The 14,969-nt window shown below is 42.0% G+C and overlaps 1 protein-coding gene across 5 annotated transcripts in view; it reads right to left on the reverse strand.

Moving 5' to 3' along the window:
• Positions 1-713: 713 nt before the first annotated feature.
• The window catches only part of Cep43 (centrosomal protein 43), a 37,868-nt gene continuing 23,612 nt past the window's right edge, over positions 714-14,969 (reverse strand). For 3 of the 5 annotated variants that reach the window (XM_074070469.1, XM_020187049.2, XM_020187047.2), the window contains 4 exons: positions 13,577-13,645; positions 8,837-8,876; positions 7,665-7,761; positions 714-1,944 (listed from right to left, as the gene is read on the reverse strand). In XM_074070469.1, coding sequence (XP_073926570.1) covers positions 1,870-1,944; positions 7,665-7,761; positions 8,837-8,876; positions 13,577-13,645 — 281 coding nt within the window. In that variant the 3' untranslated portion in view covers positions 714-1,869. Of the gene's footprint in view, positions 1,945-7,664; positions 7,762-8,836; positions 13,646-14,969 lie in introns of those variants that run through there. The other 2 variants (XR_012447172.1, XR_012447171.1) reach the window with 2 other exon arrangements.

Consider the following 14,969-nt stretch of genomic DNA (forward strand, 5'->3'; position numbering starts at 1 on the left):
ACTAATCATACAAAACCCGTCACTTTATACTTTAAGGTGTGAGAGGTTAACAGCATCTAGGGAGGGTCGCATGTGGAAACAGCATATTCACAGTCGAATTTTAAACTAAGTTATTTGATAACACACATGCAGTACTAATTATAAAGCTGTAAACTTGGCATTTCTCTCCCCACCCTCCCAAATATTACCAAAAGGTCAGAGTCCCTGGGTAACAAAAAATAACAAATTTTAGACCCTACTGTTGGAAAGTTTTCCACAAACACAAAAGCCACATCCTGCTATGCTCTCAAATCACTTCACTGAAATGCGCTTCTACCTAGTATTAAAATAAACCACACATTTGACCCAGACTCAAGAGGGCCCAGACAGGACTACAGTGCTTACAAAGTGCTTGCAGAGACAACAGCACAGATCGCGCTTCACAGTGAAAGCTGACTGCAACAGGGGCCACAATCCCAGGGCAGAAGCAGCACGTGCTTGTAGGCCACCCAGTCCACTTTCTGCCCTACCTCCTGTCTGAGTTTATAGTTCAGTTTCACTTAAATTTTAAAAAGCCAGGTTCTAATGTCAGAGAGCCTTAATCTTTACTACAGCTTCATTTCCTCCACATTTTAGAGCCTGATAAATACTCCGTAACACTTAAGCTAATGTGAAATGGAAAACTGGCATAAGTGAGAAGCAGCCTGTTCACTAACTGGTCTCAACAAAGTATGTCTATTTTGCTCTTTTATTAACAAAGATAACTTTTAACAGCCATAATTGAGATAAAAAAGTACAAAAACTCCATGCAATCCTAGCTTTACTCATACTTACGTGAATATGCACACGTCACTTTTGTTTTTCTATTTGTACATTCTTAAATACTTTTGCATTACTAATATTACAGCAGCACAAGGAACATGGTCTGAGTCTGGTGGAAATTCTATTACAGGCTCTAAGGAGCCTGTACAAAGAAATTACATACAGTAAAGCTTGTTAAACTGAATCTATGTGGTCTTAGGCCATTACTACTATTTTGTTCCAATTTGGATTAGAACATAATCAACTTACAGATCTGAAATAAAAGCAATGCTTAATGGTGTCAGATGCATTTTGGTTTTAATATATTTCAAGGCATCTTTACAAATAATAACTGTAATGAAGAGAACCTGGGACAAAAGCTGCTTATACAGACAACAGGAGGAATGGGGACCATAAGTGTTAACTGACATTGACAACTCTATGAGTTAAGTCATAACCACTTCTAGATTTCTTCAAAATAAGCAAAACTAAATAGCACACACAAGAATACTTTAATATAACCTTAATGGTCTAACAAACCTTCCAAAAGGAAGGAAATACAAAATCAAGCTGACACATCAAGCATAACTTACATTAATATACTTCAGCATCATGAGTTTACCAGGTCATTTCACCTAATATCTTAGAACACACTAAGGGCGTAAGTTAACCAGATGTAAACACATCTGGTTTCGGATGGCTAAAGGTCAGGTTTTCAAAGATCTCTGCACCAGCAGCCACACAGGAAGAGTCATGTGAACCTATGACTCTACTGACACCTCTCTTTATTCTCTTAACACAGAAGTTCCCTCCCTGTAATGAACTTGAGTGTTCTCAATTTTCATAGAGAAATGTCAAGCTAAACCAAATTAAGAATATTAAATCTTCCACACATGGGCTCATATAGGAAGTATTTTGTTTAGTAAAATGAAGTTAATTTTTAAAAATATGTGCAGTCTTTTTTGAAATGGAAGGCACCAACAGGGAGTAGACATTCCAGCAAAAAGTGATTGTCTGAAAAAAAAAAAAAAAAAAAAATGGAGCTGATCAGTCCTGTCTCTGTCAATCAGAATACTTCCTTCTTCGTGTCTACGCCACATCTTCCAGGTAGTCTGCAATGTCACTGAGCTGGGAGGCAGTCAGGTCTTGTGTGAGGTCATCGAGCTTTGTTGTTCAAAAGAAAGAAAAGATTTAATGTCAGAACACAAGCAGAGTCTGAATTAACTTAAAAAGTATAAAACTATCATTTAAATACTTTATACTCTACAACCGGCTTCACATTAAAACTCATAAAACAAGTGGGAAATCTCAGGTGCTTGGCAGTGGTTTGCTGGGAACCTCACAGCTAACAGACGGGTACAGCCTTGTGAACTCAGTGCTTTGTACTGACTAGATTCTCACACATTTCAAGTCAAAGTGTAAAACTACACAAAAAAACTTCTACACATTATTCCAATTTAATCTAAGAAACATACTCATAACAAACCATAAGACTTCCTCCTTGGGTACAGTCCAACGTGTGACCTTGTTATGCACGAAATGTGCAATATTGTCATTTAAAACCTTTTGTCTCCTATGGTTTAACTTTGTATGATGGCATGCAAGTTACGTTTGTAACATTACACTTAAGGCACAGCAGGACAGTCCCTAACCTCATGTCAGCTGAAGCCACAGGAGACTGCTGGAGAGCAGATGGGCACACAAGATGGCCCACAGAGCCTCAGCCTCAAGACCACTGGTGTTGCAGCCATGAGTCATCACGATTTCTGTTTAAACTACACATGAACTAGACAGTTAACCTCTACTAGCCAAAACATACACACTCATTTCCATGCTTAAGCTAAAGACAGAAAAGGAAATACATATATAAGCATAATGAAGGCCAAGAAAGTATCTCTGAAGAGGAAACCAAGGGTCAAGACAGGGTCCAGAACACAGAAAATACAGAATGCAGTCCCTCTGATGGCTGAGGAAGGACAGAGCCAACCTTCTCAACTTTATCTACACCCATCTTTATCAACCAGTTGCCAGTCAAATCTGGACAAAGGGACACAGCCACCCCCACTCACACGTGTCATCTGTGGCAGTTTTCTCAATACAACAGCAAAGTGGAGCAGCTACAACAAAACACCCAACGTATTTACTATGTGGCCTTTCAGGGAAGAAGTGTGTCAACCCTGGACTAAACACTACATAGGAACAGGGACACTTTGTGAGAATAACAAGACTCCTTCTGTCTAAATATTTTGTGAGCTTCGGTCTCTTACTCATCTGTCCCCTTGGTATCTCATTTTGTTATTCTTTGGGTAGAAAAATGTAAGGTTAGGAGTAAAATCCTTTTAAATAAATAAAGCCCCTTCCCTTCCCATTGGTCCAAAAGAAGTCTTGGTGTAAACCATCTGTCACAAAGAAACTGACTAGGAACCTTAAAGTTCTTATGTTTTTAATCCAAACTCCAGTTTACACAAAAACTGAAAGGCCAAAAAATTCTGTAGAGTCTAAAATAGATTCTGATAACTTGGAGCTGTATTTTCTCCTCCTATCACTCTTAAAGAAAGAAATCATTAAGGTGTTCTATTACATTTGCAAAACAGTAATTCTAAACAACAGACAAAGGTGAATATAGGAAAAACTGTGGACAGAAAGCCATCCTTCTTCATCTAGGTGATTCAGTTATCTGAGGTTTTACATTTAGCTTTGATCTGAGGCAAATGGGATTGCTTTCTTGGGTTCTACCTCACATGACTCACTACTGGCGTAAGGCAACATTACTGATTTTTGTGTGCTGACTTTGTATCCAGCAACTTTGCTCAGCTCAGTTATTAGTTCTAACAGCCTCTCTGCCAGTCCTGTTCTATGTTTGGTGTTTTCGAGATAAGGTCTCATGAACTTTTTGCCTAGGTTGGCTTTGAACTATGATCCTCCTGTTCCCTGTCTCTCGAGTAGCTAAGATAATAGGCATGAGCCACTGATGCCTGCCTTTTGCCGGAATTTTGGGGGTTTTATAACATGTAAGATCAAGTCATCTGAGAACAGTGACAATTCGGCTTCAAGCTTTCTAACTGGGAAGCCCTTTATTTCTTTCACTTGCCTGATTGCCCCGACTACGATTTCTAGCCCTGTGCTGAAGACAGAGGTGAGTGTGGCATCCTTGTCTTACTTCACATCACACAGAGAAGACTTTCAACTCCTCCTCAGTCGGTATGTTAGCTGCTGGCTTATTATACATGGCCTTTATTTTGTTTAAATAGACTCCTTCTATGTCTAATTTATTCAGTGTTTATTATGAAGGGTTAGTCAATTTTATCAAATGCCCTATCTGCATTTTTTTAATAAAGGTGCTGGAAAAATTGGGTATCCATATGCAGAAAAACAGACCTCCATCTTTCCCAACATTACAAAAAAAATCAGCACAAAATGGATCAAAGGCTTATATGTAAGAACTAAAGCTACTAGAAGAAAACACAGAGTACTCGGGGGCCAGTGGATTCAGCAAGGATTGTTTTGGACAAGCCTACAAAAGCTCAGTAAACAAAAGAAAAAAACAGACAAGTGGGATTACATCAAACTCCACGGCTTCTGCACAGCAAAGGAAATAATCAACTGAGTGAAGCCACAACCCACAGAATGCTTGCATCTGACAAAGATTGTTACGGAACTCAAAAAACTCAATAGCCCTCCACCAAAAAAAAACCCAAAAACCAAAAACCCCGGATTCAAAAAGAGGCAACAGTACTAAACAGACATTTCTTTAAAAATACAAATGGGCTGCAGGTGGATGAAAAAGTGTTCAATATCACTTATCATCAAGGAAACGAGAACCAAAACCACAGTGAGATATCACCTCACCCAGGAACAAGGGCGTTATCAAAAAGACAAGACAGCAGGTGCTGACAAGGGTGTGAAGAAAAGGGACCCTCAACAGTGCTGGCGGAAGTGTGAATTAGCATAGCCATCAGAAAAAACAGAACACCATTCCAGAGGAAATATCCAAAAGAAATGGAGTCAATATGGTGAAGAGACGTCTCCACTCCCATGTTCACTGTAGCACTACTCACCACAGCCAACAACTAAGCATCCGTCAACTGACGAAGGCATAAAAGAGTACAATGGAAAACTATGTGTCCATAAAAAAGAATGGAATCCTGTTATTTGTGACCGTATGGATGGAACTGGAGATCATATATGTGAAGTGAAATAAGTCAGGTACAGAAAGACAAACATTGCACGATCTCACTCATGTGTGAAATATAACAAAGCTGATCTAATGGAAATTGAGAGTAGAATGGTGGTGACCAGAGGCTAGGGAGAAGAGTGGAGAGGGAGATGTGGAGAGGGGGTGATCAGTGTGGACTAAGTTATAAGTTCTGGTGAGCTATTTGTACAGTACGGTCAATATAATGATAGTCTACTGTACATTTCAAAAGCTACAAGAAAGAATTCTGAATGTTTTCATCATAAAGAAAGAAAGAGATATGTTTAATCTGATTTAAATATTACGTAACGTATACAGGTCTCACATGGGCTGGTGGAGTGGCTCAAGTGGTAGAGAGCCTGCCTATCAAGCGTGAGTCCCTCAATTCAAACCCCAGTGATGGAAAAAAAAATAAAAAGGATTCTCAAGACATCACATGGGTTATTTTTTTTAAACTGTTTTTGTGTGCATAAAGGCAATTACATCCTTCATTAATTTTAGAATTAGAACTCAATGCAGCCATCTCAGTTCAAAGCCACAAAACAGATTTTTCATGTCACAAAATAAAAATAAACGTATTTTTAGCCCTGAAAAAAGTACTGGCTCTCCATGATAGCTTGCTATCTATCAACAGTGAAGAACAAGACTCTGAGAGCGTTCAGTGTCACTGTTGGCATGCTCACTCAATGAGGCTGCTGTGCACTCTGTGTGCGCTTCCGAGGACAGGGCCTGTTCCTTTTCTCTTGCTGGGCCCCTGCTCCTGCTCCTTTCCCTGTGACTTCTGCTCCAAAGCCATTGTCTAAGAGCCTGCCCCACCCATCCCTGTGTCTGCCTCGTCACAGGGAGCCTCCAGTGGAGCCCTGGAGTCACAGCACCCTCCCCGATCCTCCCAACACCCCCACCCAACACACTATCAGATCAGTCATCATCTTTCAAAGTCCAGCTCAAATAATAAGCATTCCATAGTCCACAAGTGACAGGCCTTTTAGGGGACACATCACTTTCTATTTAAATGTGCACTTGTATGTAAATGACCCAGCCTGTATAAAAACTTGAGGAAAGACCCTATACCTCACTTAAGACCGGAACAGAACTAACAGTCCTAGCTACCATTTTGTGAATGTCTGTTCTAAATACTAATCTATTTGCTCTATTCTCATCACTAATTTTTACAACAATCACCCCCTTGTGAAATAAATATGAGAAGCTAAGGCCACAATTTTCGAGTGGTAAATAGCAGCCCCAGGACTCAAACCCAGATCGGTTGGACTTATTTAGTACTATCTCCTTCCACAAGGCCCACATCCCAAGCGCCACACTTTCTAAATAGCACAACAAATATCAGTTTTGGTCACCTTGGGTAAAAGCTCTACTATGGCAAAGAATGCAAACACTTCTGCATTCTCTGTAGAGAAATCCTTAAAAATGTCAGCTGATGAAGTACAATGACCAACGCAAGTCCATTCCTGTGCAAAGCTGTTAACAGCATGACTATATAAAGCTAAGCCTGCACCAGAAAATTCCTAGAGTGCACTAGATGTACCACACCCCGGGTGGGGTGGGGCAGGGTGGGGATGACCCCATGAAGAACAGAAAGAAACCACCTGAGTAGCACATGGTCCCCAGTGGCAGCATGACGGCCACATCTCCTTTTCTACCTGCTAGAGTTCTCCAACCATGGCTCAACACTGGACTCGACATATGGCAGGCTCCTGGCCCTGCTTTGAACTCTGTGACAGTACCAAGTGGCTGAGTTAACAGCTGACCTCATCATTAACTCCAGCAAGGAAAATGACTGAAAATCCCCTTTCTTTCATTTAACTTTAAATCATGTTTAGGCCTCTTGTGGATGACAAAGGGTGAAAAAGGAAAGCACAGATAATTTAAGTTTATAATGTGTAAGGAATCAGAGGAGTTTTACATATTATCATTTAATCTCCAAAACAATCCTATTAGGCAGGTATTAATATTTCCACCTAACAAGTAAAGAACCTAGTGTGAAAGGTTAAAGCCTTCCTAAGAAAATGCAGTACATTAAAGAGGGAGGGCACACCAAATTTTGCTGCCTCCGACTGTGTTGTTTCTCTGTTCAGTGTGACCTCGCTCATAGGCCTTCTCCCCATGCAGCAGCCCAGCACTTGTGAAGTCCACCTCGTGTTCCTGGATCAGACCCCCATGACATGAAAGGCAGATCCACTTGAGCTGTGCACAGCTGCTCCATATGGACAAGTGTACTCTCTTCTCTGCTGCACGAAAAGCTCAGATGTGGACACCTCATATATGGACTCATGATGGCAAACCTCAATGAACACCAGTTCCCTTTGCCACCCTACCTCCTGCGGCTATAGACTGGTCCTGCCTTACCTATTCAGGTATTACAGCTGGACCTGAGATGACCATAACCTGCAACATGGATGTGGTGAACCACTATGGCCTTCCTTACCCCACAGTAAGCCTAGTGACCCAGAAGCAACTCAGTCAGTCAGAAACACACAGGTACCAACGAGAGTGACAACTAAAAACAGCTTACATATTCATTGAAAACTCTTCACAGACACAGAGTAGGTTAACTCTAGCATGACCCTTTCACAATTTTCAACTGTTTTCCTACTAAGTAATTTCTGAAACCTCAAGGTAAATCAACAAATAGGCAAAGACAGCCATGAATGGGAAACACATAACCCCATACTTTATCACTGGTGTTGATGTCATCTACTCCTGTGGAAAGGTCTTCTTCAATCTGTTCACCAATACTTAGCTCACTTTGTTCTGAGCGATGGCTGGCACTATTGCAAGAAGGGAAAAGAGAAAAGAAAAAAAAAAAAACTCTGAAAAGAGTAACTACTATTCTTCAAATTTTCAGATATTTGTTCTAATCTTTTAGGTGAAGTATAACATTAAATATCATCAAGTTTATACCCACCATCTCATGTGGCCCTTAAAATATCAAGGGCAGTAGCTCCAATCACGTCAAATGAGCAGATGCAAAACCTAAGGTTCAATGGTGACTTTGCACACAAGGGCAGGAAACAAACCCAGATTTCTAAAATTTCAACTACATCACATGATTTCAAAAAAAAAAAAAAAACTCTTATGAGGAAATTATTCTGCTAAAAATAAGTACAAATTTCTACATGGAAAAAAGTCAAATGAAATTCTAGATAGTTGATTTAAGATTTCTACTTAGATCCACAACAATATTATTTCCATATTATTAGGTAATCCATAAGTTATCTTCATGTATGTAACAAAACCACCTGACACAAAAATATGAAATGTTGTCTGGATCAGAAAAATAATTACAGGGGCAATTTTCTTATGCTGACTACAAATTCCCACAATGAAGAGAGAGGAAAGGAGGAGCAAAAGAGCCAGTCCACTGTGACAGCTGCCTCTCTCCTAACGACTTCTCAGTTGACTCCTCAATGCTATTTCTGCCTCCCCACTCCTTCTTTTTCCAGTACTGGGGATAACTGAATTCAGGGCCTTGTTATTCAGTCCACATTCCCAGCCCTTTGTCTGTCTTTTGTTTTAAGATCGGGCCTCACTAACTCTGCTCTCAACTCCTAATCCTCCTGCCCACATTTCCCAAATAGCTGGGACTATAACTGTGCACCACCTCGCCTGGCTCTCAGTGTTATTTCTTATTATTACCAATTCCCTCAACATATTATAGATGTATAAGTCTAATATAAAAGGAAGAACATGCTCCAAAATAAATAATTTTGGATCAACTATCTTTCATTCACCTTTAATCAACACAACAAAGAATAAGATACGCTAAAATAAGTCCTAATGTAATTCTGTCACACTCATCTGTATTCAGAAATTATTTACAAATATACATACTGTTTTTCTTACCTATTAAAATCATCAATATAGTCATCTTCTTCTCCATTTCCTGGTAAGTTTAAGAAAAGAAATGTTAACACGTTCACGTGAAAATGCTTCATAATTTATCTACAAACTAAACATATTCCCTGCCCAAATAGTATGTTACTGTGCTAAATGATATCTCCTCACTAAAGACAAGTTCTGAAGACTATTCAGAAGCAGTATTTTTACCATTTAACACGAAGGCAAATGGCAGCTGCTCTAAGTGACTGCACCACATCCTAGCGTGCTTAACCCCTTCTTTCATCCAGGCTCTCAAAGAAGGAGGCCCAGGCAGGCTCACCACCATGCTGCCCTTTGAGTTGATGGAGTGTAGCACCAGCAAGGCACCATCAACTCCCCTGGTTACCTTGTTGGGAACTGCTGAGATGTTCCCACTTAACAGTTAGAAAACTTAACAACGATCACAAGGCAAATCAGTGCAGCTGCAGTCAACAGAACTAGCTTCAGACTGGGCCCCACCCAACAGCCCAGAACTCAGAGGGCCTTTGGGGCCCTTTCATAGCCATGTTAAATACAGCCAAACCCACACCAATCACAGAGTTTACATAAGCTTTATCGCATATGCAAAGTGCTTAACCCAGAGCTCTGAACAAAAGCAGACCAACTGCCTGAAGGAGACACAACAGTGCTACATGTCAAGGCTCCTACAGGTGAGCACCCCAGGACTTACCTAAGGCTGTTAAGACAAAGTTACACTCCCCCCACATCGTCTAAGGACCAGGTGAGGAGACAGGTGGATGTGAATGAATGGTGATGGAGGGCAGAGGGAAGATGCAGAGCACAAAGAAACTCGTTGGAGAGCAAGCAGTTCACAGATGCTGCTGGCACCTTCCTGGGTCCTCCAAAGCCCGAGACCAGACTTTTGAGAGGATCTGAGTGCTGGACGGGCAGCCACACAGGATAACTAAAGGTTATTCAATTATCAAATATGCAAATGACTCCTCTGTCCCCTACAGATACAGAAGCCAATACTCTACAAGAAGAAAGAGAAAACAAACAGTGGAACAAACCCAATGCCTTCAGAGCAGGCCAGGCGGTAAGAACTCTGAGGTAGCAACTGACCTGAACCCTGAAGGCAGCAGAGGTGCAGGTACTGGGAGAGAATGAGTTCTAAGAGGAGGGAATAGGTGCAAAGGCTCTAGATGGGAAAGCTGTGGCATCTAAAACACCACAAGCAAGGAGCCAGGCTGCGGGGCAGACAGAACTGTGAGAGGCCAGAGTGTATAGGGTCTGGAGAGCCCTGGTCAGATTTCAGTCTAAAGCAAAGGGAAATTAACAGGAGTAGTGGGTGTGAAAGCACAGGGCAGTGATACCCAAGAGATGCTTTCCCATGGACACTGAGCACTGTGAGACGAAATGTGCTTAGGGGAATTATGAATGAAAGTAAGAGGCTGGCAGAGTGGCTCAAGTGGTAGAGCATCTACCTAGCAAGCATTAGGCGATGAGTTCAGACCCCAGTACCACCAAAAAAAAAAAAAAAAAAAAAAAAAAAAAAAGAATGAAAGTAAAGATTACAAAAGGTTGTTGTGGGGAGACCGGGTTGAAGACTCCAGTGAAGGCAGGAGTCCTACAGGTAAGACAGTCAGATGGCATGGAATGAGAAGGAACGATTTTCAGAAAACAAGAACCACGGCTAGTGCTGCATTCACACTGCGGAACAATGAATCAAGAGTCCCTGACCAGAAGCCATGGAGTACAGGGAGGGTGACAAGTTTCCAGATTGCGCCTCTAGAAAAAACAGCCCATCTCTACTTGGAGCCTCAAAAGCTTAGGAGCTGAAGTACTGAACAGCAAGTAATGAGCGAACCACATCGGTGGCTGGCTTACAAGTGCAATCAACAAACAGCAGTGGTAGCTAATAAGAGCCTGAGAGCCTCCAAGAACTAATCACTGAGTCGCTAGGTGTGAACAGGAAACTGAGCCAGGACAGCGGGGACAGTTGTGGTTGCAGTGTGGATATGGAGTGAGCTTCCTCAATTCCCTGCTTGCCACACTTGTAGCCAACTGAACACATGGGGTCAATAGCCCGTGCTGAATAATGTGCTACAAAGCACTGGATTCTGACTTCCTGCTTATGCACTTTACACATCCTGGGAACTTCACACGTCAGAATCAAAATGAGTGTCATGAACAGAATCTATATGATTACATTCCTTTAAAGTCTCCACCCATCCCATGCCATCTGTCTGCTCCATCTGTAAGATGCCGGCCTCAACCCACCTGGGCTGCTCCAATAGCCTTTGCTTCTTACCTCTGACCAATATCCTGCTTTTGCTCAGCCAATGAACAAAGAATGGCTCTGGTATTTTTAAAGGAATATTAAAAAAACAAGGAACATGTGACAGAGACCATACATGGCCCACAAAGTCTAAAATATCTACTTTTTAAAATAAAATGTCTATTGCTTTTCAGATAACTTTTGCTTTAACCATGCAACGTGCCTGACTTACATTTCATTTCCATACCTTTTGTACTTGACGATCAAACTAAATAGCTTGGACTGTAAAACTTAACTTGTAAACTATTTCTATGAAACTCAGAATTTTCTCACAAAATGGTATTTTAAGTACTGTCTAGGAGGTACTACACCGTGGTTAAGGTCTCTATGACATATCAAGATTCTTAAAGCCTATGACCCTCTGTAAGTCACTAATTTACAGAGTTCTTACTAGTTCTGCTTCTATAAAGACAGGCATGACCAACCTACCTCCTGGGGTAGAAAAGTAATTTCTTCATGCAGTGCCAGGCACATATCACTAACATCACTATCACCCTGGACAAAACTACTAGCATCTATGTATTGCTTAAAATATCTAGAATACTGCTACGTGTACTTACAATGGAAAGAAGCTCAAACACTAAACAACATTGCTGCAATGCCATTAAACAAAGTAAATAACAATGTTTACTTCTATTGAATCCGTATGTTAACTCAACAGCAAACATCTGGCTAGTGAACTAGTACGCGTGGCCTATGTAACTACCCAAATTCCAGCTCAAAGTGTGCCCAAGCTAAACAGAGGGTGAGGTGAAATGGGAAGCCTACCACCATTCTACTCTGCCAAGCAGCTCTGTAGTCAGAGGAACCCCTCCTCACCAAGGACGAGAATTCTCCACAGTCCCACCCTAACAGCAGAGGGGGTAACCATCACTTGGACAGAGAACAGCAGTCAGACAGCAAAGTCGAAAGACTGGCAACAGGAAGAAACATCACAAAGTAAAACACAAAGAACCAGAAGGAAGGGGACAGAGCAGCCGTCAAGGTGTCACAGTTCGGAAGGCTCTGGGTGGCAGACATCCAGAGATACAGCAGGAAAGAATGTCCCCTGCACATTCACTCGCACCTCAGAGGAGCAACCAGTGAAGAAGGGCAGTGGGCCCACCTAGCTGGCCAGCCAGCAACGGGATGCGCAGAGAGAGTAGCATGACCAGCAACTCAGCAGTTACCAGGACTCCAGGGCACTGTGTGGAACAAGAATCTGGGCAGCTCAGGGAACATCTATTCTTCAGCAAGTAGCTGCAAACGGGGAAGAAAGTAACACAAAAAGGAAGCTGGTCTGTGTGGTGCCTGCTGTGCCAGGCACTGCACTTTTACTCCTGTTTGTGTACATACTTAAAGCCTATGTCTCTAAAGTGAAGACGATGCTATTAGTTCTACTTAACAGCTGAGAAAGAGAAGTTTCGTTTAAACCCCCAACAACCCCCCAAATCAGGCCACACCTGGGATATGCATATAGCTCTGTCAACTCTAAACCCAAGTCCTTTGTACTACCTACCCAGGTTTTTTTTCAGAAGAGGAAGGGGCGTTCTCTAGCTTCCCCCTAATACATGCCCAGTTTTAACAGCCAACAGCACATGGGACATCCTTTCTCCCCAGCTTGCCTGGGGAGCTCAGCTCTTTAACAATCCCACATGTGAATACTCACAGCCCAGGGGAACCTAACACTGCATCACAACCAGACAGGACAGGAGATGGCCACAGAGGGCCTGGCTGTACCATTTTCTTTCAAGTCAGTGATGGAGAATAAGGGTCACTCAAAGATTCTCCTGTCATACCTGCCTGTGGTATGCACTGAGCGGAAACCTATGCAAACTATGTTCTCAACTAGTGGCCGAGAACTCAGTTACATTCACACTTACTTCCAGAGGAGATGCTCACTTACAGGGCCAGCTGCCAACATTTGCTCTGTACACCTACATGACATCGCACATCTCTCCTCTATTAGACCGAGCTCCTGAAGCCAGGACCGTGTACTCCCAGCACCCACAGAATGGCTCTGCTTCTGTACCAACTTTGCACAGTCTGAACTGAGACCTTTTCCCTTCTCCTTTACAATATCTCCTATTTGGCCACTAAGTCTTGGCCTAGCCTCTCCTTGAGGACTTCCCTGAATGCCTTGGCCAGAAGACACAGACCATGGTCCATCATCATACCAACACTGGCCCTCTAACCCACAAAATATTTGTAGGTTCCTGTTAACACCTTCTCCCCTACCACAGCCTGAACTCCACAAGACAGAGAACTGTCCTGGCTGTGGCTACAGCCATCCTTTCAAAGAGTGCAACCCTGAACACATGCCAACTCCCCAAACACCCATCAAATGAACAGTTCGATGTAGGCTCATGGTGTCATCTCATTTAAGATTTTATCCTAAAAGATAATCATTTTAAAGCAATCCACACTGAAAGTGGAAATCTGTTTACCTAATCCAAGTGATCCAATTTTATCACTGATCAATTTCAGATCTTTCAAAACCATACTTCCCCTTTTACCTGTAAAGAGGAAAAAAGTGTCAGCATCAAAGAAACTCCTACAGTAAAATGGTCTCTCAGTCACATTAAGTTATTTTCCAGTTTGGGGCTTCTTTGTAATAACCTAAAACTTAAAAACAATTACAAGCTTTATGAACACATGTTTCAGTCATGCACTACAACCCTTTTTAAATCATAGACAATACTTTATTAGAACACAACCATAGTAAGTGGCCAACAGGTAAGACTCATGGACTATACTTAATTATTTTCCTCAATTTCTCCTTTGCACTGTTAAATTCCCTTAGCCTAAACCAGTATTTCATTTACCCCACTGACCTTCTCACTGGTTTTGTTCTTCAGTCCTCAGTTCCCAGTGTCGCCCCTGAATCATCCTTCTCTCAGCAGTGCCAGTGACTTGATGGTCATGCTACAGCTCAGATAGGATGTGTCCCCGACAAAAGGTTCACATGTTGAAGGCCTGGACCGCAGCTGGCGGTGCTAGTGAGGTAACCACATCACGAGGTCCTAACTTCCTCAATGGGTTAATTTGTTCAGGAGTTCATACTGAATGTGTTATTCGGAGATACTGGCTGGTGGGAGGAAGCAGGTCACTAGCAGTGTGCCCTTTCAGGGTGCACCTTGTCCCTGACCCCTTCCTGTCACTCTCTGCTGTTTTGTTCTGCCACGCTCTCCTCTACCACGATGCTCTGCCTCACCATTGGTTCCTAGTAATGGAGCCAGATGACCAGACTGAAACCTTGAACTAAGTAAACCTTTCCTTCCTTAGTTGATTTTTCTCAGATATTGTGTTACAGTGACAATCGCGGTATCCTAGGTTCCTTCCTCAAGGATGGCCATAACTATGGAGAGGCAGGACATGACCATCCTAACAGATGCATGGCTGGCTCACTATACTTTTTAGTATAGTAGAGAAACAGACCATCTCCTGTGTGCTCTAGAAGTCCCAGTTATATCACACAAGATGAAAAGATTAGAAGTACCCCCAAAATTATGCAAATTCTTTACCAATCTACATCAGGAAACTCAGAAGAGGCACACTGGTGCTCTAGGCATGTCCAGTTAAATGCCATACTGACTGTGATATGACATAAAGAGTCCACTGTATAGCTACACATTTAAGGATATGCGTTTTAAATTCCTGGTACTGTCGTGTGAGGGGAGGGAAGGGAAGATAGATGACATAGTAAGCTATTTTATGTCTTGCTACCGATCTATCTCTTCTACACATAAAAAGGCATGCTACATCAAAGTTTTAGCTAACATTACTCTGGTATCAAAAAACAACTTTTTTGAGACAGGGTCTCACTATGTACCCCAGGCT

The sequence above is a fragment of the Castor canadensis genome, chromosome 1, assembly GCF_047511655.1.
Source record: "Castor canadensis chromosome 1, mCasCan1.hap1v2, whole genome shotgun sequence".
Taxonomy (NCBI): Eukaryota; Metazoa; Chordata; class Mammalia; order Rodentia; family Castoridae; genus Castor; species Castor canadensis.